Source organism: Drosophila mojavensis, unplaced genomic scaffold (assembly GCF_018153725.1).
Source record: "Drosophila mojavensis isolate 15081-1352.22 unplaced genomic scaffold, ASM1815372v1 contig_74, whole genome shotgun sequence".
Lineage (NCBI taxonomy): Eukaryota > Metazoa > Arthropoda > Insecta > Diptera > Drosophilidae > Drosophila > Drosophila mojavensis.
The window spans coordinates 10,806,858-10,830,521 of record NW_025318899.1 but is presented as its reverse complement, the minus strand read 5'-3'; the positions used below and the strand labels follow the sequence as shown (position 1 = coordinate 10,830,521).

The 23,664-nt window shown below is 37.4% G+C and overlaps 1 protein-coding gene across 9 annotated transcripts in view; it reads left to right on the top strand.

The window, feature by feature from the left end:
- LOC6582072 (hepatic leukemia factor) overlaps positions 1 to 23,664 on the top strand; it is a 71,765-nt gene that overhangs the window by 29,573 nt on the left and 18,528 nt on the right. The window contains exon 1 of one of the 9 annotated variants that reach the window (XM_032731942.2): positions 21,440 to 23,014. The exons of 7 other annotated variants lie outside the window; for them this stretch is intronic. In XM_032731942.2, coding sequence (XP_032587833.2) covers positions 21,676 to 23,014 — 1,339 coding nt within the window. In that variant the 5' untranslated portion in view covers positions 21,440 to 21,675. Of the gene's footprint in view, positions 1 to 21,439; positions 23,015 to 23,664 lie in introns of those variants that run through there. One more of the 9 variants, XM_032731943.2, reaches the window with a different exon arrangement.

The following is a 23,664-nucleotide window of genomic DNA, read 5'->3' as shown; positions in this document are numbered from 1 at the left end:
ATTAAGTTACCAATTAGGTAGCGGTGCGCTAAACTGTAAATAAATACATTTTATAATTTCTCTAAAAAAAAAAAAAAAAAAGAATTTTAACACTTAAACGTTCTCATTAACAATTGTCTCTTAACTAGTTTAACTACTTAGAATTTGTTATACTTAAGCTCAAGCTAAACAATTTAGCAATTTGTTTATAATTTGCAAACAGTTGCTGTGATTTACTATTCGTGTTTTGTTTTTATCGATTTCCCGGAGCTTTATTCATATAGATCCATTTACATAGCTCCACATTGTGAGCGTGCCTAGCTCAAAGCTCATTTGTGTCAAGTATCTGGCGCTGTCAAAATGTCATTTGCTCAAGCGAAAGGCACAAGGCAGAGATACAAGTGCTCACCTGTCTATGCAGAAATGTGTAGCTACCTGTACATCTACCTGTACATCTACCTCTACATCTACATCAATCTATCTAACTATCTTTCAATGAGCAGCTAGGCTGTATCAAATATGCATTAGCTTATGGCCACTAATTTGCTGCTGTGTTGGCCAGCCAATGCTGGCTATATCCTGGGGCCGTATCCTGTCAAAGCTCTAGACGTTCGTTGTCTAACCTGCATAATTGATGAGTGTGACAGGCAGACAGACAGACGGACAGACGGACAGGTAGCTGGAGTACAGGTGAGCAGGCACACACATTTATGAGCGTATTCATAAAATATGCAATGAATGTTTTCCCCTGCTGTTGCCTCTGTTTTTTTTTTTTTTTTTGGTATTTTTGGCCATAGCACAAACAGTTTATCCAGTGCTGTAAATTCCTGCAGAGGACGGCACGTTGAGGGAGCCAAGGGGCGGTTCATTAAGTTAGTTGGATTTTCATTTGCTTTTAGCCGCTTGGCAATTAGTTTGCGGCTGCATTTGCTTGACATTTTGGCAACGTAGCTTCTTGTTGTTGTTGCTGTTGTTGCTGTTGTTGTTGGTTTCTCGTGCTCGTTTTGTCAAATGACATTTCTATTTCTTCAAGTAAAACACACTCACACATGGCCAAAACGGATTTGTTGGCTGCTGCTGACTGTGCCTATGTGTGTGTCTGTGTATTTGTATTGGCAGCAGCGAAAACCTAACCACCTCACCCACTACCCCAGCCACCCCCCTTCCCTCATGGCCCCTCTCACGCCATTCCGTCCGTCTTTGTCGCCGTCGTCGTCTGCCACTAATGTGGCGTACATTTTTTGGCTAACACTTTATCAAGATGGCAGACGCCTTGGCAGCGGGCCAAAACCAATGCACAAAACTATAAAATGCTACCTAGCCATCAGCTGTGCGCCGATAGGGTGATAGGGTGTGGCCGCCCACAGAGGGGCTCACTGCAATTCAGAGTTTGCCAGGCGAAATGGTGAGTCGACAACTAAAGTTGACCAGGAGTCGGCCAATGAAGTTAGCTGGCCTAATTGCAAGGCAAGAGTAGGCCGAAATGCAATAGCACTTCGAGGCAAATTATGAGTCATATATTGAAAGCAGACAGAGAGAGAAACTTTGAGTCAAAGAAAAATAATTTATAAATTAAGCTTGGCAACTTAGCTGAATATAGTAAAGTTGTCAAGCCACCCTCGCATATTAAATATTAAATATAAAATTTAAAAATGCATATGCTTATATATATGCAAATTTTTCTCAGTGTAGTCTTAGTGTTTTCCATGAAAAGAATGGAAAAAAATTCATTAAAAAATGGAAAAAAATTAATATGTAAATATTTTATGATTTTTTTTTTTATAGAAATTTAATAAAAATAATATATAAATATTCTATTAAACATAAAATTTTTATTTTAAAATTACTGCATAATTAGCTTTGTTATTGACTTTATATAAAATGTATAAAAAATCATATACATTCTTGTATGAAAGTTTATCTTATCTTTTATTTAAAAATATTTATAAATGCCCTTTATCATTAGCTTTTTCGCTCAGTGTAGCTGTCTACCTGTATGGGCTATGCACAAATTTAACTTTTTGTCTGCTGACTAAAGTTTTTTCAGCTGCGCTTCCCCCTTCTGTAATCGCTCATGCCCCAACAGCTTATAGCCTGCCACGCCTCTTCTATACACACACACACACACCTCTCTTCCCCTCCTCCCTCCCCTTGCTGTTTAAGCTAGCGTCAACGTGCGCCATTTGTCTTAACCTTCAAGAACATTTAGACGTCATTCATCTCTCATAATTTTTGTGCGAATTTCAAACGATTTGTTTTTCTTTTGGCATTTCGCTTTCACTCTGCTTCTTGTTCGACTGCCTCTTCTTCTGATTTTGTTTTCTAGTTTGTTTTTCTTGTTGGTATTTTTCCACAGCATCGCCTGTTTGAAAGGTATTGCTCGTCGTTCGCTTTACAAATTAAATTTAGCCACATTTTTGGCTTTATTTTCTTTGCTTTTCCTTCGTTTCGTTTGGCTCATTGACATTTGCCTCAGCCGCCGTTGCAGTTGCAGTCGGATTCACAGTTGCCATCTCTGTCGCATTCGCCAATCTGTGTGCGCTCTGTATGCTTGTGGCATGCCACAATAATCTACGCTCAGACCATGGCCAAAAAGGCACACAAGCTGCTGCTGCTGCTCAAGGCCGTTTGATTAGATAGCAGCAGACAAAATGAATGGCCACGGAAATAGTAGCAGCTGCAGCAGCATCCACAGCATCCACAGCAGCAGCAGCAGCAGCAGAGTATGACAAATGGCATTTCATTTATTAATGTGCGCAAACTTTAAACAGAAGCTGCTGGGGCAGTCAAGAGAAGAGAAAAAGCTTACCACATCATCATATTTTCTTCTATTTTATTTTCTTTTTGGCTATTTAACATCGCCTTGAACTGTAATTGGGTTGGCATTCAGTGTGCGCGACTTAAACACGAATAAAATCCAATTTATTATGCTCTTTGAATATATTTTTTTTGAACTAAGCCAAGCTAAATGCCGTGCATTTGCTTGATGCTATGTTACATTTGGCACTTGTTGTATTATTCCTTTAAGTTAACATTAATGGCTCTGTTATGGCTTATTTACTCATTATGTGCAATCTTTTATACAATTATGTTAAGATCGTTCATATTAAATTTTACCTTTACAGTTAATGTTAACCATAGCTAACTATTCTATGTTAAATGCTACATGTTCTGTGTAGAGTAAAATGCTGGCGTCCACTGTTTAGGGAAGCTTTCTGTTAGCCTGCATGCTCCGTGTCTTGTTCTATTATTCTGTTATATAGCAGTAGCTCTGTTATACTGCGCTCTTCTGTAGGAGTTCTATTAACAGCCAGTCTGTCGCTCTCACTTCAATATTCATGCTCTATGGAAAGCTTTTCTCAGTAGCTGCAGTTCTATATATTTCTTATATTTTTGTCACTCTAACATAGCCACTGTTAATCATCTCTGTCTCTCTCGCTCTCGCTCTCGATCTCTTCTCCTGCACTCCTGTCAAATGTTATCTTTTAAATATTTTTGATGACATCTACTGTGCAAACAGCTTGTTAGTGACCATTAAATCTGGGTATTTGCTCTGATTGTTATTCATCTAATAAATTAGGCGGCAGGTCATAAATTTTAAATTCAACCTAGTTTGATCCATTCACGGCTAACAGTTGTCGCTCAAACGGTATTTATTTGTTGTTTGTGGTTCACTCTTTTGGTTGTATTCCCTAATCCACACACACACACAGACAGAGAGAGTGAGAAATATATGTGGGATAATAACTATGCCATTAAAATTAAGAATAGCAACAACAAGTTTGAAATATTATTTAAATTTACGAGCAAAAATCTCACACAAAATTTAACAACAGAAATAAAAACACCAAACCAAAATGATATACAGCAAACATAAAAAAAGAATACTATTTAAAAATATACCAGATACTAAACAAAAAATGTAGCGTTAAATATGAAGCGGAATTTACAGCAATAAAATATTATGTAGTATTTATTTTTATTGTCTTGATTAAAGCAATATACACAGATATATTTATGTATATATTTCGATATATATTTATATGCATGCCATATACATTATATCGGACTGCGATATGAATATTATACAATAGGTGGAGATTGCTTGGCGGGGTGCCAATAAATGCGACTGCAAATGAAAACGAAACAGAATTCGTCTATAAAATGAAAGCACGGCCAGCCAAACCAGCCAACCAGCTAGTCAGCCGGTCGTGTTATTATAGAAAGTAGAAGTGCCAACAATAATAACAACAACTACAATAACAACAACAACAAACATTTATGAATATGACAACATATTTGCTCAGAAATTTGATGAAAATAAAACAAATCATCAAATGAAATGCACTTCATAAATTTAGATGCGCACACTTTTTGTACAGTTGCAACAGTTGACTTAAATATATCACAAATAAATTACTTTGTGGTCCAAAGCAGCAGAGATGCTAATATTAGCCTATGAGAACTCGCCTTTGAATGGGTAGAAATTGTTGCAACTTGGTATGGTTGTTAAAATTGACTATATATGTAACATAACCAAGAATCATATTGATCAATCAGTTTTGCCAAAAAGTAATCTATAAGAACTCAGCTTTCAGTGGGTAGAAATTGCTGCAATTTGGTATAGTTGTTCTATTCGACTCTACGATAGACATAAGTAAGAACTGTCTAAATCGCTCAATCATACCATAAAGAAACCTATATGAACCTCAGCTTTCTTTTCATAGAATTTGATAAAACTCGGTATAGTACTTACAGAAGTTACTAAGACAGTCATAATTTAAAATAAAATAGATTGTTTAACTATAACATATAATAAAAGTAAATATGTCTATTAACTGAAAACGTCAAAATATATCCAACGAGTTTAATATATAAACAAATAGATGACAAATAAAAAGTTTGTTTAGAATCTTTTTAAACTGTACCTCAACTACCTTCTATATTTATCTATATAATTTGATCAATTCCAAACTCTTGTTTACCCAAAAACTCTACCGTGTCATTTATATTTGTACTTGAAAATAAACTCTGTTCGTTGATTGTGATTCATTCGTTGTTTTTATAGCAATTTTTTTTTCGTATTTGCACTCAATGTCCAGGCGAGACAACAATCTGTCCAACTGACCCGTTCGTATCTCTCGGCTACAATGTTTTGCCTCAGTTTTTTTCGCACGTTCATAGGGTTAGCTTTAGCTGGTTAGCAGGAGGCGTGGCAGGCGGTGGTGGTGGAGAAGGAGTAAGGTTTCGTGGAACTCGTGTGCTGTGTAATTTATTGGGGTCATTTGTAGTTGGCATGCTATTCACACCATTTGCGGATAGTTTACTCAGGCCGAGGTTGTAAATAACGCTACCTGCCCGAGTAGCGCCTGCTATTGGTAGAGGGTAAGAAAAATGACGCTGTCGTCTTGCTGATAAGCAAAGACCTTTCGATTGCTCGAAATGTGGAGCTACATAGTTATTTATTGTAGCTGTGGAGTTATGGGAAGTATTGAGTTCGATGTGAAAATGTGAGTGTAATAAATTGATGAAATTCCAGATGTGACGATAATTAATAGAGTATATATAATATTATAAAATAAAAGGGGAATATCGTAAATAAAGATATGGAAAGGGCTATACACTGTAATAAATCATATATATTTTAAATAGAAAAGGTATAGAAAATGCCTAAGTCTGGTATGTACACTACTGTTAAGTATTTATTATGTTAACATGATGCTGTTAACAAGCTTCACGAAACTCTGTTAGCATGTTTTTGCTGCTACTTGAAGTCTCATTCTAATTTGAATTGCTTAAAGCACACAGTCTATATAAATAGATTTTACTTGTTCTTTGCACTTTGTAGTATTTAATTTTTTAATATTTTTATAGCCTATTATATATGTATATACAGTACCAATCCATCGTGACTTGCAAGTTGAAGTAAAATAAACAAATAATGAGCACAAAGTTCGTATAAATATTGTGACACCTTTTTGTTGGAAATGATTTGCTGCATTAGCTGAGGCTTAGGTCATAGCCACAACTAATGTCAGTCATTGCTTGTTTAATAGCTGCAACAACAATAGCTACAACAACAACAACAACCTACAACAACAGCAAGTAACATTGTAACTAACATCTAAAGCTCGCTGTGTATTTTGTGATCTAATGCGCTACTTTGTCTATTTACCTTATCCGGCAGATTAAAGTGTCACGAGCTGCCAGTTGCCCTGCGCTCGCCGCTTCTCTCTGTCTACACTATCTCTCTCTCTCTCGCTATCTTCCTCGAGGTAGTCAATTTGCGTTTATTAGATACACACACACACACACATACAGAGGAGATATACAAGATACGGCTAGATGCTGCAGTAGCTACAAGTGTAGCTTTAAGATATACAGCTGCATGCTCTGCACTGCTCTACTTGTTGTTGTTGTTGTTGCTGCTAGGGCAGCTGGCAACAGCAACGACGACAACAACAACAACAACAACAGCAGTGACAACAACGTGCTGCTGCCTAGCCACTTGAGTGGCAAAAGCGTGCGCTCTCAACTATTTTCATAGCTTGCACTTCTGCTCCAAGTTTTTCTTTTACACATCTTGCCACACCTCACGTCCCCTGCCCCTCTAGACCCATCTGCTGCTGCTGCTGCTGCTGCTGCTGCTACACATGCTACACTTTTTATTCAATTAACACGCTGGCTAGGCCAGTCTAGTCTAGGCAGAAGCAAAGACTAGGCAAGGCAAGGCAAGGCAAGGCAAGAGCCAAGTGCTTTGGCTGGCAAGGCGAATGAGACATGCATTAACAACAACAATTTTGCAGCAGCTGCCAAAATTGACTTAATTCGTTAGATCTACCATCAAAATATAAAAGCAACAAACAACAACAACAACAATAACAGCAAATATACTAAGAGCATAATAGATAAAGCGAGCATCGCGTAGTTTCCCAAGGCATTTCGCCTGTCAATAATTAGTCGTGCATAGCTGAAATTGAGGTGCGTTTAACCCGTGTGAGAAACCCCTTAACCCATCTTTCTGTCTCTGTCTGCCTCTTCTTTTCCCCCTCACACCTGCTGGCGCTGCCTCTCTCTCTCTCTCTCTCTAGCTCTGTCACACGCACATGACTATAAAAACAAAAGTGTAGCAAATGCAATGAGCTTGCATCTTGCACTCAGCAGAAGGCAAATGGCAAAAGCTGAAGGCAGGAAATGCTGCTGATGGACAAGCGGTATACCCTGTAAAGTATAGGGAAATGTGTGTAGGGTAGAGAGAATGGCAGAAGCCAAAAGCTGAAGAGTCGGACAGAGGCTTAAGACTTGTTCAAGGAGAGAAGTTGACAGGGAGGGAAAGGGAAAGGAAGAGAGAGTGGAAGACAGATAAAGATGATAGACAAGATATATATGAAATAATAGAAAGTAAGTAAGGGAGAGTGAGTGAGAGAGATTAAGAGAGAGAGAGAGGACTGTGCCTGAGAGACTGACTGAGAATGATATTTATATAGAGAGAGTAAGAGTGAGAGAGAGATAGAGATAGAGCAAATTGAATGCAAATGGGAGGAGAATGCCTTAAACTAGCAAGAACGAAGCAATGAGAGAGAGAGAGAGAGAGAGAGAGATAGAAACACATAAATAAAGAAAGAGAGAGAGAGAGCGAGAGAGAATGTTCCACAACGAAAGTGAATGCAGAGATCAAAGGGAGGAGGGAGCTAGGCAAATAAATAGAGCTTAAGGGGAAGGTCGAGAAGGAGAAATGTGTATAACGATCACGTAAAAGGCATAAAGAGAGAAAAAGTATACCAAGTGAGTTGTTTCTGAGTACAGCTATAAATATGGTGCATTATTATAAATGTAATTGCAAAGCGAGTAGGATAGAAATATCTACAAAGAACAGGAGAGGGAGAGAGAGAGAGAGAGTTACACAAAAGAGCAAACTAAATATCTGCCCCTTTGCCAGTTTTAAATGTCGCCAATTAATACAAACACATTGAGTGTTATAATTCCTATGAACTGTGCGCTCTCGAATTACAGGGTATGCGCGCAAAGTGCAAATTGAAACGTATAAATATATAAAGTGTACAAAAGTGTGCGCAAGGCAACAAGAAATTGTGAATGCTTTGCATTTGATGAAAGCGTCGAGCGGTAGTTGTCGATTCACGGCTGTGGGTGAAGGAGGAGAGAGAGAGAGAGAGAGAGAGAGGGGTGGAGAGCGGGAGAGGTGAGGCGCAGCCACAGTCATTTCATTGAAATAAAAAACACTTAAGCAGCAACTGCAGCGGCGACAATGTAACAAAAAGTAAAAAAAAGAAAATATAAAAAACAAATAAAGTGCCAATAGAGCAAAAAGAAAACTGACAGAAAAAAAAAGGAAAAAGAGATAGACCGAGTGAGAGAGGAAGAGGGTGATAAGTAGATGCAGAATGAAGATAAAGAATGCGCAGCAGCCGCAGCAAATGAAAATGCGATGGCAGCTTCATTAAAATTTTTTGGTTTTCGTTTCAATTAAGTTGCGGTTAGTGGCCGGAAAATGCGGGCGAAAAGGAAAACCGAGTAGAGAATGATAGAATGAGCGAGAGAGAGAGGCAGGGGGAGCGCGCACTGTAAGTGGACGGCGAAATTGTTATTGTTGTCAATTAAACGTGAAATGAGAATGAATATCAACTCGGCTATAATTAAGCTAATGCTGGCTAATGCAAGAGCAACTCGAATGTGTAGATAGCCAAAAGAGCATGCCAATCAATTAAAGTTGACAGCGAAGTTGAATATATATATATATAGAGGTTATGTAGAGATTGTGCTCGACTTGAAACTGCTTCAAGGACTTGCATGGAGCAGACTAAGTCAAACTGTTTAAATGGGTATTGATGGCATGGCAAATGAAGATAGAATGGGTGATTGGTTTATTATACTAGATGATATATTAAAGTTTACTCAACTGGAGTAGAATATATCGTATGATATATGGTAAAATATTCATTGATATTTACTACAGTCGAATCTCGACAATTCAAAAATCGCGATAAATAAAAAATAAAAAAAAAATTGTATCCCCTTGCAAGAAATTCGTTCTCATAATTTTCGATAATTTGAATTTCTGTGTAAATCGAAAAAAAAAAACTGATCCCCTTGCCATTTCGAGTTATCGAAATTCTACTGCATAATATATAATAAATACAAAGATGTTTTCATTATAAATTGTATATAAAATAGAAATATTAAATTATCGAGCAAGGAAAGAACACATTCCTCAAAACTGAAGTAAGAGAATATAATGCACCATTGAAGCCACATTTTGTGATGTTTAGGCATAAATACACTTAAGTAACAGTAATTCTCTTTAATTCTATTATACCTATTTCCATAAACTCTAGGGTATTCGAAAACACAAACAACATGCCATTTGATCTCTAGCTAGTTAAAGGTATCAACTTGCTTCAGGCTTGAGGTACACAGAAGTCAATAATATTATTCTGGCATGCACTTCCAGCATTTACCGTATCCCGAAAAATCTGTAAAAAATACAGAAATCAATTGATTTAAACAAAACAAAGAAAGGTGTTTACAGTTGCTTATAGAAAATAAAATAAGAAACAATATCGCAGCGATATCTGTGGCATAATAGGCAAATATCATATATACCTGTATATACATATATGTACATATAAATATCTCATATATCATATATACACAAATAAGCAACGGCTGTTTGCCAATATTGTTTGGCTTTGATCATTTCAATGGAATCCATCAAATTTGTATGGCTAAGGTGCCAACTTGTAAAACGCGAGCAAATGGGGCGTATGCGTAATGCGAAATAGACAGCTGGCTGAGGGAAGTTAGAGAGAGAGAGAGAGGGAGAGCGGTAAACTGGCCAAATGTTTGCATACTTAATGAGCCGACTTTTATGTTTATATATATACATATACACACATATATACACATATTTCCAACTGTATATGCTTAACTGCAGCTAAATCAATAAAAACTGCAGTTGGCTTTGGCCTTTTGTGTGTGGGTGTCAGGGTAATCCAAGATATTTTTTGGCCATTAAAACAAGTAGTTAAAGTGTCAAAAAAAAAAAAAAAAAAAAAAAAAAAAAAAAAAACTGGCGACAATTTTCTAAATGAAAATTTCACTCGCTGCACTTTGCTGTTTGAATTTTCCTTATTTTCCTTCTTGTTTTTTGGCACACAATTTTATATATGATTGCAAGGCAGGGAGATTTGATGTCTCTCTCTCACTCCCTCTACATCTCTTTCTAGCTAGCTGACATGCTGACTTTTGTGTTTTTCCTTAATGAATGTAGTCACCTGCTTGCTCTGCCTACCTTTACCTGCCTGCCTTCACACCTGCAGCAAACGAATTTCTGCTCTATGGGCATTTTTGTGTGTACTCTGCTTATTAGATTTGTACTTTTAATTGCCCAAATAGTCGAAAATAGCCGAAAAGAGCAGCGGAAATGTTTGCGAAGCATAAACGACTGTCGAATACTCGTTCGTTTTGCAGGAAAAGTGAAAATTCTTTGAATCATTTGGAATCGTTCCAATTAGTTTGGTTTAGCTTGAATGTATTTTAGTAATTCTTAAATATTTTACTGTATAGACTTTTTGATAATTTATTATTATTGTTGAAGGTTTATGGAGTGCTGCAAATATGGAGATTCTTTTAGTGATACTCTGAGAAGAAATTGAAAGATTCAGTTTCGAGCTATGTTATGGGAGTATTTATAATATATTCTTAGTCGTACTCTACTTAAACTTAATAATATTAACTCTATAATTGTAATTACAACTACCCAAAGAAAACCCAACAAAAACCTTAATCTGAACTTCATATAACTGAAAGCCAATATACCCCTTTTGTCCACACAAGACGTAGTCTAATCACATCAGACCGAAACACATGTATCTTTAGCATATTCTATAAATTTCGCATTTAATTGAATTTCTATTTGTTTTGCTCTCTTTGCAGGTGAGTGTCAAATTCCTTTTGCTTCTCCTATGAATTCTCAACACGTGGGTGAGTAGAACTCGCCGCTCTATCTGCCCTAGTCTATGCCAAAAATATTGCAAATTCTATTCAATTTGTGTCTTAATTTCATTAATTAAGTGTAAGTGCAAGATGTGCACAAATATTTTCGACTACAACAACATTTTTGTGCCATTTTTTGTTTGCAACTAATTTGATAAGTGTGCCAGAGGAAAAGAGTTTTCCAAGCACGCTTATCCCAGTGGGGTGGCAGGGGGAAAACTTTTGGATAAACTTTTAAGTGAGTTTAAATTGTAGAAATTAATTTTAAATGAAAAAGTGAGCAAAAGTAGAAAGCTTAAAAGTCAAAATAAATAAAGAAAGCTTTTTGAATTAAAAAAAATATATATATATATATTTTAAATAAATAAATTTTAAATATTTGAAATGTAAATTAAACTTTTTGTTTGTTTATTTATTGCGCTCAAGGCTTTTTAAATTTATTAAAAAAATTAAATTAGGTAAAATTATTTATATAAATATTCATAATTACGTTTAAGCTATATTGAAAAATTGCAAAATTTATAGAGATATATACAAAGTGCTATCAAACATTAAAATAGATTATAATATAAAATTCAATTTGCTGTTCACTCTCATATAATCATATTTTCATTACGAATTATTTTTGGCAAATTAAAATTACATTGAGGTCGCTTAAAAAAAAGGGAAACAAGTCAAGTGAATTATTTAATACGCTGGGGGATTTTTTTCGGATGAGCTTAGCAAATATCTCATGCTCAATTAACACAGGCAGAGCAGTAAGAAAAACAACAACAACAACAATTCTAACAACCATAAAAAAACAGACAATTCACAATTCATAATAATAATAACAATAAGCAGCTCAATTAACGCCCGTCAAACCGAGCCGAACCGAAATGCAGAGCTGTCGGCGATTCTAGCTGAAAAGGGGGTTGCAATTGTTGTTGTTGCTGCTGTTGTTGTTGGGGTATTGGGAAAGGGGGACTGCATTGCCAGTTCGAAGTAGTTTCACATGCGAGCTGTGCCCGACGGCAATTAGAAAACGCGGTTACATCATTTCGGGCAACAGCTCGAGTTAATTTCCATTTCGAACGGAAACAACGGAAACAAAAAACAAAACGGAAAAATCTGCTAGAAAATACCCGAACCTAATATAGATACATAAGTGATAAGTGCTACAAAGTGGAAAAAATGAAGAAAATATTAAAACAAAAATATATATATATGTAAAAAATATATGTAAATATCATAAGGCCTTAAAAGAAAAAATAATAATACTTCTTATGCTATTTAATATTAAGTATACGTCATATTGGAAATCAACTTTAACTAAAGTCAACTTTTCATTCTGAACAGCAATGAATATATACCTCCATATCATATCTACTATTCAGATTTATAAGTAACCTAATATACCCACTTTAACATTCTGAACTGGGGTAAAAGGCATTTGTCATTCGTTAGGCATTTCAAAGTAATTTTCACAAATTTTAGTTTAGCTTTTGAAATACTTGCAACATTTTGAGCTACATGAAAATTTGAAATTTAACACGCGCCTTTGATTTTATTTTTTTTTCTGCTGTTAACACATTTTTAGAACTGTCAAAGTAAAACGAAAAGGGAAAAAAGTGTCGCAAATATTTTTGTTGAAAAGCTCGAGGAATTAGTCGAGCTAACAGTTCTTTTCCTGTACTTAGAGACAACAAATTGGAAATATTTGTGTAGTTCTATTCGGGGACTCATCAATATGTACATATATCTAAAATATCTGAAATATATGCTCGACTAAATAAATCACTAGAAACTGTGGCCAAAATGAAAGACGCCGCCAAGTTTTTGCCGAAGTTCTTTAGGAACATAATGCTGGTGTAAAGAAAAAAAAAAAAAGAAGAAAATTGCCAACGTTTACGAATGACGCACAAAACGTAAGGCTGAAAATGTTGCTCGTGCTAGTATTTTTAGTTTGTTTTAGGTAAATATATATTTAAATAGTTGATTTAATACGTCAATGCGGAAATAAATAGAAAAAGGAAAAACTTTGAATAGCAGGAAAAACGAAAAGCATAAAACGAAAATCGTAAAGCGGAGCATAGAAGAATAAATTTAGAGAAAAGAAAAGAAAACTTTAGCATGGAAAAAGAAAACTTTCAGCGCAAAGTTTTCTATGGAAAGTTTTACCTCACTTTTCTTTGACTTGCATTTCTCTTACATCGCAATTTCAGGGACATAAACTTTTAAAATTAAGGAAATAATTAGTATAATTAATCTCTCTCATCATCATTGGTCAATCAATCAAATATTCCTTAAGTCAAAAGATAAATCGATCAATCAATCTGACTATCAGTTAATATTTTAATCAGTAGAGTTTGTCAATTGGTCAATCAGTCCTTCATTCAGTTAATATGTCAATTCTCAGTCTATCTATTTTTCTATCAGTTTGTCATTCACACAATCATTCTTTGGTCAATATGTCATTCAATTATCCAGTCTGTCACTCAATCTGCTAGTCATTCTGTCAATCAGTCAGCCCATCACTCTGTCAATTAGTTCATCTGTCAATCATTCCATGCCATTCGCCTTGCCCTAAACACGAGAACAAAAACAAGAAATTGCAAAAGTTTTACAACAAAAGCTTTGCAGTCTTTGCTGATTGAAGGCAATTGTTTCGGCTTTGTCTGGCTCAACTAGAAAATCCCCCGCTAGCATTTGCAAGCCAATTATTTTGATATAATCTCCATTGGAAGCTGCCGGTTGTCAGCTGGAGCATAAATAATGTCATTAATACCGGTTTGTGTAGGATCTAACTCAAATGAACCGACAAACCGACTGGACAACTGAATAGCGTATGTGTGGCGCCATCTAACGGCGACAATTGGCAGCTGGCAATGGGCTGTGCTTCGTCTCGCTCGCACTTTTGTCGTTTTTTTGTGAATGAAACGCAAATGTTTTAACACGATTTATTTATAACATTTCACAGAGATGAAAAGAATGAGAAAGAGAAAAAGATCGCGAAAGTGAGCGAGACAGGAAGAGCACACGCACAATTAAGAGCCAAAAATGTTTTCACTCCAATTCCAATTTGAATGAAATTTCTGTGTGTGCTTGTTGATTATTTGTCTTTAATTTATTTGATATATTTGCTTAATTAAACTGGCAGCCATTGTGTATCAATCAATCAATTGGACATATTCGTTTAATTAAATCACTGTCTGATAAGAAATTTTTATCGATTATGCTGCACGCATCGATAAATGGCTGTTTGATTAATAAACAAATTTGTACGGCTACTACTATTTTGTATGCTACTTTTTTATGTGTGCTCGCCAGCAACACTGGCAGCAGCAGTAGCAGAACCAGCAGCAGCAAAGCTTTTGAATTGCAGCGCCCTCTGTTGGCAGTTTGGCGTATCAACTGCAAAAGCTGATGCTCTAAAGCTTTACTGTCTGTTGTGTTAGCGCGCGCCTGTCGCTCTTCCGCTCTGCTGCTTCTGCCGCTGCTCTGCTGATGTTTTCTTTTTTTCTCATGCTGTAGGCAGCTTGTCTGGCGCATCCCACAGCCGCCCTCCTTCCCTCCGCACACAAAAGTCAGAACGCGCGCAGCAACACGTGTGTAGCGCCCCCTTTCGGCCAATTGCAATTAATTTCAATTCTTTTTGCACTTTTGTTTTTTTTTCCGCGCTGTGTTGCCTACGACAACAAATTGCAATGAAATTTCGTGTTTTGCTCTGCGTCTGCCGCTGCTTCTTCCGCTGCCTCTGTTTCTCCTTCTCCGTCTGGCTCGCACACAGTGTCACATGTTGGCGCTGCGTGTCGATGCGGCGTCAACGACGTCAGCAGCGCTGCCATTTGCGGTTTCCTTTTCCTTTGCCTTCTTTTCCTTTCAGTTAGCGCGCTTCAAATTAAAGCTCAAATTTTCTACAGGTTAATAAGCCAGGGGCTGCATTGCTTAGCGCTGACTTGGCCAAGTTGAATTTCAATTACTTATTTTAATTTGATTTTTATTAAATTACTTAAATCGATTTCCGTTCCGATTACAAATTGACTTCAACTTTGCACCGGCTTATTGTTATCATACCTTTTGGTATGTTTAGCTATGTTTTCAGTCACTCTCTCTTTTTGACTCTTTCAAGGTGTGTCTGTCTGACCGGAACCGGTTGCTGATAAGATTTAACATTTACTTTGATCATATATTTTCGTTTCTCATCAGACATCTCAATTGATTACCATATGAATGCGCGTCTTCCATTTGCTATTTATATGACTATTTTTATACGTTTCTAACGGTACTTTGATAGATTCTAGTTTTGTTGTTCTAGTGACTAAATCATTCAGTATTTGTTCATGCAAAATTGTGGAATATATGCTAATAGTTAAGTTAAGAACAGCTAATTTCAGTTGAGGCAAAAGAAATGTGTAGAACTTGTGCTATGGAAATACATCTGTATAAAAGTAAAAAGAGTTTAAGATAAAAAATTTACAACATATTGTTATCATTTTACATATAACATTTATAAATACGAATATACTATGTATATATGTATGTCATCCTAACTAACAAGCTGAAAAGCCTATTCGAATTGCCCATTAAAACTATGTACTTTAATACTCCACTATATCGAGCTGCCCCATATGATATATAGTCTCTATAACTATCTAGTATATCTTTCAACTGGGTCAACTGATTATTGCTACTATTTTATTGCTACTCAAAATATATGGCGCCATGAAAATGAAACAAAAAAAAAACAAGTAAGAAAGCTCTAGTCGAGACTGCTCGACTACGAGATCCCCTGAACCCTTGGAGCAATAGATATTTCAATACTTTTTCGCGACTTTCAGCTTACACAAGAAACACGCACACACACACACACACACGCACGCACGCACGCACACACAGGCATACATACACACACACGCATACAGACACACATACACACACACACGCATACAGACACAAACGCATACACACACACACATACACACACACATACACAAACACATACACAAACACATACACATACAAGCAACCACGCATAAACACGCATGGGCTGCAGTGTGCGCTTACTATGAGAACTTAATTGTTTAATAACTTTTTTTATAGACGTACGATCTTCATGAAACTTTTAGATTATGATTATAACATGAATATGCACGTAATTGCCAAAGCACAAGTCTCTAGTATTTGAAATACGCTTTTTACAAAAGTGAGGGTGAGGGGGTGAATTTAGAGGTGGGGGGTAAATTTTAACAAAAACCGAAATTGTATAAATTGCATATAAGCATACATTAAAAATTTGGAGACTCTAGCAATAAAGGTGTAAAAGATATAATTTTATAACTGGGTTTCGATAAGGTTTTTTATCGATAAAAAAAGATCGAGATGAGTTATCGATTTTTAATGATAAACTTGATATGCGCGCTGTAATTACGGACATTTTAAAAAAAATTTGAAGTCTCTAGCTCTTATATCTTCTGAAATCGACGCGTTCATACATACGGACAGACGGACAGACGGACAGACGGACAGACAGACGGACAGGGCCAAATCAACTCAGCTCGTCACCCTGATCAAGAATATATATACTTTGTGGGGTCTGCCACGCCTCCTTCTCCCTGTTACATACATTTCAACAAAACCATTATACCCTGATTTCCCATTGAAAATGGGTTCAGGGTATAAAAAAAAAAAACAACGTTTAAGCACATCTCAAATAATTGTTCGAGTGCTGCAAGTTGAGAGCACTCGAATGGCTGTACAGTAAAGCACGTGTATAACGACTGACAGCAACTATTAATAGTCGTCAAACGCAAATACAACTGTGTGTGTTTATCTCTCTCTTTCTCTATGTGTATGCGTGTGTGTGTTCAATTAGGCTATGAACAAAAAAATGTAAATTATAATAAATAAACAGCAATGGGCAGCGGGCAAACAAGCGCTAACTGCCTAACCCTCCCCTTCATTGACACGCCCCCATTTGTAATTGTTACAATTATTTTGTTTACTTTGACAGGGAACAGCTAAGTGCTCAAAGGCGGGGAGTGTAAGTGTGAGAGAGCGAGTCAGATGGAGTGAGCTACTATGCTCTCCTTTGTCTCACTCAACTCAACTCTCCAGTTATTTTTGCGTATTCGCTTTCTTGCATGTCAAACTTTCAGTATATGAGTGCGTGTGTGTGTGTGAGTCATTGATGCGGCTGCTTCTGCTGTGTATTTGCATGCTCTATGTGTGTGTGCGATGCATTGCTTTAGCCTGCAAGAAAATAATAATAACAGCAACTACAACAACAACTCTGCAGTCGTCTAGCGTATTGTTTGTGCATTGCTTATTCTTCGTGCTTCTCGTATTGTCGTAGCGTCTAGGCTGCGGCGCTCTTCCTCTTTGCTATTTTGAGCGTTTGTTTTGTTCTCGCGCGCGCTCATTCTCTCACTCTGCTCGCTCCCTGTGCTTGACTACGCTCATTCATTGCGGTACTGCAGGCAAGTATTTATATATATGTATGGGTGTGTGTGTTTGTGTGCTTTTGATTACACACATACATACGCACATATATATACACAAATGCCCGCTCGCATTTACACACATGTGCAAAACGGAGGCCGGCGCACGTGGTAGCTAAACGTGATAGTACAACAACACAGCAACTGACAGCAAAACAAATAGAAAACCTGACAACGATGCGGCGACGACAAACGACGTCGCAGCAGCTGTTTGTCGATTCGCTTGCGTCGCAGCCGCTGCTGCTGCTGCTGTCGCTGTCGCTGTCGGCACCGACGCGTCGTCGCTGGCGTTGACAGCAACGCATCGTTTGGCAACTGTTGCCAGCGCCTGTTGCTCTGATTGGCGAACGACGCACACGAAGCAGCTGCGCCAATGGCAGCGCACGCTGTGGGAATCCTTTACGCTTCGCTGCGCGCTATTGGCAGACGCACGACCCACAGCCAGGAGATTCGGCAAACAACGAGCATTTGCGACTTGTTGCTGTGCACTCAAAAATAAACGGATCACGGGTTGTATGCTTGATTTGTTTGCCAGATGCGTGCCGTTTGGATTTGATTGACTGATAGGAAGGGGGAAATGCAAAGAGAGAGGCAGAGAGATGGGCTGTTGACATGTGAAACAGCTAAGCTGCTTGACGAACCTTAAGCTCAGCTCAGCGTGAACGAGTGCAAGGGTTCACAATTTGTTTAAAAATAGTTGTTAATCTATTTATGGCATAAGCAAACATATATTTTTAAATGTGAGCACTTAAATGTACATTTCATTTAATTGATAAGAATTCAATACTATTTTTAGTTTAATTAATAAGAAACCATTTGTTTTTGTTCGATTTATATAATTTAATTACGGTCTTTACACAATATATTGTCTATAGATTTTCTATATTTAAATTTGTTTTCAATTAATCATGTTTTGTAAATTTTCCATTTGACCATTCTGAGATTATTTCATTTTCATTTGTTCATATTATAATTTATACGAACTTTTCACTTTTTACTTATTTACTCAATTCCTTCTTTACGAATATTCATATTGTTTATATATATGCATTCCCCACTTAGAGTTTTGTAATGTTTAAATTTCAAATTTTTTAAATGGTCTTTCAGTTCATTGCCTTTGCTTCATATATACATTACTCCAATTCTCATTGTTCCACTTTGAGAGTTCCATTTCCAGTGCTCCTTATCACAGTTTTTCTTCAGGTTTCTCTCTGACGTTTCTAAGAGCCTTACGTAGCACATATGCCTAGATAATTCTACGCTTTTACATCATTGATAGACAATCGAAACTTCTCGAATCGAGCGTTTGCTCAGAGCCCTAATGAATTTACCAGAAAAGTAGATAAATTGGCGAATTAACTGAAAATTTAATTGTTTGCAAAAAAAAAATCACCTTTTTTATGTACTGCGCTTAATTAATATAATTTCTAATAATAATGATGGAAATAATGGAAATTATTCCCTTCGAATCACGCTGCACCTGGGGCTTAAAAAGGTCGCCAAGGCAACCCCAGCCAGCAAGCAGATGCAAACGAATCTTTCCATGAAATTACGCATACGTCACGTGTTGCAAGCCAATTAATTTGTTTGTGCGCGTGCCACACTCAAAGCTCGAAGCTCACCATCGTCATCGATACTTTAATCACTTTTGTGGCACACACACACACGCACACACAGAGAGAGTGAGGGAGAGAAAAGCAATTAGAACAGGAAACGGAAGACTTGCAGCGGTCAGCTTTTGTCTATGAGGTGGTCGTTGCTGCTGCTGCTGTTGTTGTTGTTGTTTATTTTTGCTAACTGTAAGAGAGAGAGAGAGAGAGAGAGAGCGAGAGCTTGCATATATTTTTAGCTGTGTGTGTGCGTGTGTGTTTAGCTACTTTAACTATGCCAAATGCAACGAAACGTTCAACGTGCGCGCCAACGCGTGCCTGTGTGTGCATATGCATGTGCCTCTGCCTGTGCATGTGCATGTGTATGTGTATGGCATGTGCATGCGTGTGTGTGCGCTTAACTGACTCTCAGTCTCAGCTGCCCTGTGTGTATGTTTGTGTGTGCATGTGTGTGTATGTGTGTGTGTGTGTCCCGGTGTGTTCACAACACGTGCTTAGAACTTTGCTAGACGTTGGGCTTTGGGTCATATTGGAATCCGCGTGACTTTGTCGCCGCTGCCGCTGTCGCTGTCGCTGCTGGCAGCGCTCTTCGCTGCGCTGCTCGCTCACTGAATTTTCATCAGCTACAGAACTGCGCGCCGCGCCGCGCTGCGCTGCCGTTGACACTAATGTTTGTATTTATTTATATAGAAATTATTTATTATTACTTTTTTGCGAACTAGCTTTTTGCGCTATTTATCAGTTGGCTTAGAGAGAGATATATAAACATATGTGCAGATGTATGTATGTATATATTTCTCTATATATTTTTTATTAACTTTAAGGGCCTCCCTTCACTATTTACGTAAGTTGCAGTTAGGGCTTCATTTTTTAACTTACTTGCAGAAAATTGCAATTTACATTGCGGCACTTTTATTTTATTATTTTTTCTCTCCCTCTCCTCCGATTTTTTTTTTGCCTCTTGTAGGCGTTTTGCGACAAACAGCGCTGCCAGCGTCTGCAGCGACTGCACTGGCAGCGCTGCTAGCAAGGGCAGCGACTGAGACTGTGACTGAGACTGCGGCTCGGCCATGGCTACGGCTGTGGCCCGGCATTCGTTCGCATCGCGTTCTCATGTCCAAATCGTTCTCGTTCAACTGCGCGTGCGACTCTAACGCGAAAAACTGTGAAGAAAATTCTAAATAGAAGAAAAGTAATAATATTAAAATAATAATAAAATAATAAAAAATACAAACAAACTAAATTAAATTAAATTAAATACACAATGTTAATCAAAATAAATATTTACTCAAAAACTGTAAAATTCCTAAGGCAATCAACAATTGCGCATTGAGTCGAAAGAAAGGCTTTTCAAAGGTGCAAAGTTCTAGAAAGCAAGTGCAACGCAAATAGAAAAGCAAATCAAACAAAATCTACAACTGATATATCGCATACTATATATATATGTACGTGCATATATAGTACATATAAGTCTATAGTAAAAAGAACAAATGTGAACAGTGATTGTGCTCTAGTGTCAAATATCATTATATATATATAGAAACATATAATAGATATAGTTAAAGATATTTCTATCTGTAGCATATGCAAGCAAGCAACAGTGCTAAAATTACAGATCTAATTTCAAACAGTTTAATTTTAATTTTAATTATTACAACAACAACAAAACAAAAACAGCAAGCCAAAAATTTATAGAACAGATCAATAAATTAGAAAAGGTATTAATATAAACAAAAATAAATTAAAAAGTAAATAAATAAATAAATAAAATTTTAAAAAAATTTAAAATTGTAATTTTACAAAAATTCTTAGTATTATTTATAATTATTATTTATTTTAAAAGAAATACAAAAATATTATTAAAACAAAAAATTAAATTAAAAATAAAATTTAAAATTTAATTAATTTAAACTTTAACTTTAATTTTTACAATTTTAAAATTTTATATTGCAACTTTTAATTTAAATTTTAAAAATCAAAACTAAATTCGAGTTAGACTTTTTCAATTAAAATAGGCAAAAAAGAAGAATTTCAAATCAAATCTTAAATTACAATTTTTAAAACAAAATCTATATTATAATCATAAATTAACTAACTTTCTTTCGTCAAGATTTGTATTTAAAAAAAAAAATATATATATATATATATATATATATATTATTTCTTATCGCCGTAACCGCAAATGAAAATAGTTTAACACAGCTCATCAGACTAAAGAAAGCTTACAACAAACCGAAACACATCAAACCCTGCTCATTATGCAGGCTCATTATCATTAGCATTATCATGATCATTAACCATAAACTTATTAGCCAGAAGTAAAATACTAATAATCGCCTTTCCTTACGAAAGCAAAAATGTTTGCCATATTTTAGATATTACAATTAAACTAAAAAAGGAAAAAAAACTAAAATAACAGTGTTGTTAAACAGTGAAAGATGCGCACAACTTTAGGCAGTTGGCCAAAGTTTTCATTGCTGTGCAGCAAATATAATCACGCCAATCACAAAGACGTCGCCACTTAAGCGATATTAAAGTAACAAAATCAACTGCAACTCAAAGCTAAACCAGTGCTAAGAAAACAGTGTTGAACAATGTCTTCGGATACAAATTCGTGCGCCGGCTTCTTTGTCCAGGAGCACGCAAATGCGACGCTCTCGCAATACTTTCAGCAGCTCAACTCGCAGGTGGCTGCAGTTGTAGCCGGCAACAGCAGCAGCGGCAGCAGCAATAAAGGTGCCAACAACAGCAACAACAGTAGCAGCAGCAGCAGCACCGGCAGCAACAACAACAACACCAACAACAACGGCAACAGCAGCAGCGGCGGCAACAGCGACAGCGGAAACGATGGCAGTCTGTCCGGCGCGACGGCAGCCGCAATGGACAACCATCGCAGCAGCGTCAGCAGCAATGATTCCGGCAAAAGCAGCAACAGCAACAGCTCTTCAACAACAGCAGCAGCTGCTGCAGCCGCCGCAGCAGCAGCGGCGAATGCCTGGAACTTGCAGCAACAGCAAACAGCAGTGCTGCATCATCATCATCATCAGCAACAGCAGCAGCAGCAGCAACAACAGCAGCAGCAACAACAACAGCAGCAGCTGCAGCAACATCATGTACAGCAGCAACATGCTGCTGCCGTGGCTGCAGCTCAACAGCAATTGCAGCAGCAGCAACACTCACATCACGCGCAGCAGCAACATGCACATCAGCAACATCAGCAGCAACAGCAACAGCAGCAGCAGCATCAACTGCAGCATCAGCAGCAACATCCTCAGCAACATCATCCACATGCACACAATCCGCACTTGCATCCACATCATCCGCACCAGCAACAGCTACACCAGCAACATCAACATCAGCAGCAGCAGCAACAACAACAACAACAACAGCAACAGCAGCAGCACCAACATCATGCTGCTCAGCTGGCACACACACTCTCCTCCGCAGCAGCTGTTGCCGCTGCAGCATCCAACACCAACACCCACTCGATCTTTGGCACCGGCAATTTCCACTACAAAACCAACAATTCGTGGACGTTGCCAACGCTCAGCTATCAGCGCATCTATCAGGAGAACTCGCATTATCATCAGCGCAGCAACAGCTTCATGGAGGCCCAAAGCTCGACGAACGAGGCGGCGGCGGCGGCAGCAGCAGCAGCTGCAGCAACGGCTGCTGCAACGGCGGCTGCTGCTGCTGCGGCGGCAACAGCAACAGGCAATGGCAACAGCAGCAACAACAACTCAGCTGATAACCACAGCACCAGCAACAACAACAACTCCAGCAACAACACCAGCACCAGCAGCAGCAGCAGCAACAACAGCAATGCCTCAGCAGTGCAACACGTGGCAAGTGCTGTGGCAGCTGCAGTCATTGCCAACGAGCATCAAAACCATTTGAACAGCCTGAAGGCTCGCTTTCAGCCATCCAGCTCAGGTGGGTTCTCGCAGCCAGAGCAGCAAATACTAGAAATATTAAATTTGTTATTAACAAATGCAAAATACAAAATATTTATTCAGCTGTAGCCAAGTTCGCGCAGACCTGAATATTGTTTAATAATGGGTTTTTCCATTACAAAGTCTATTAGATTACAAATGGAGCAGAAGCTGTTAACAGCAATGTTAAAGTGCAGCTCTAATCTGTCTATTAACATTGATCGACAGCTGTTAAGAGCGCAAAGGGGAATTATCTGTAGCTGTTAAGTTAATGCTGCTTTAAACAGATTTTCTAAAATTTGACTAGCAATCTAGCAATCTTAACAGCAGCTGTTAACTTTAGCTGAGAAAATGTTATTAACAGTTGCTTCTACACATTTACAATACTAGTAAGTCTAACTAGTAAGTCTTGCTCTTAGTCAGCTGTTAACTGGACGTATTCTCAGAGTATAACGTAAATACATATCTCTCAATCAAAAAAACTTAAATGCAGCTCAAATACCCAGTCAACTCTTCTTCTTCACTGTGGCGTTTTGGTTATATAGATTTATGTATTAAAAAAATATTTTAGCTCCTAATTGAAATTCAATTAGGCAACGTTTTATGGCCATAAGAAAAATTGAAATTCTTAAGTCGATCGTACTTAAAAAA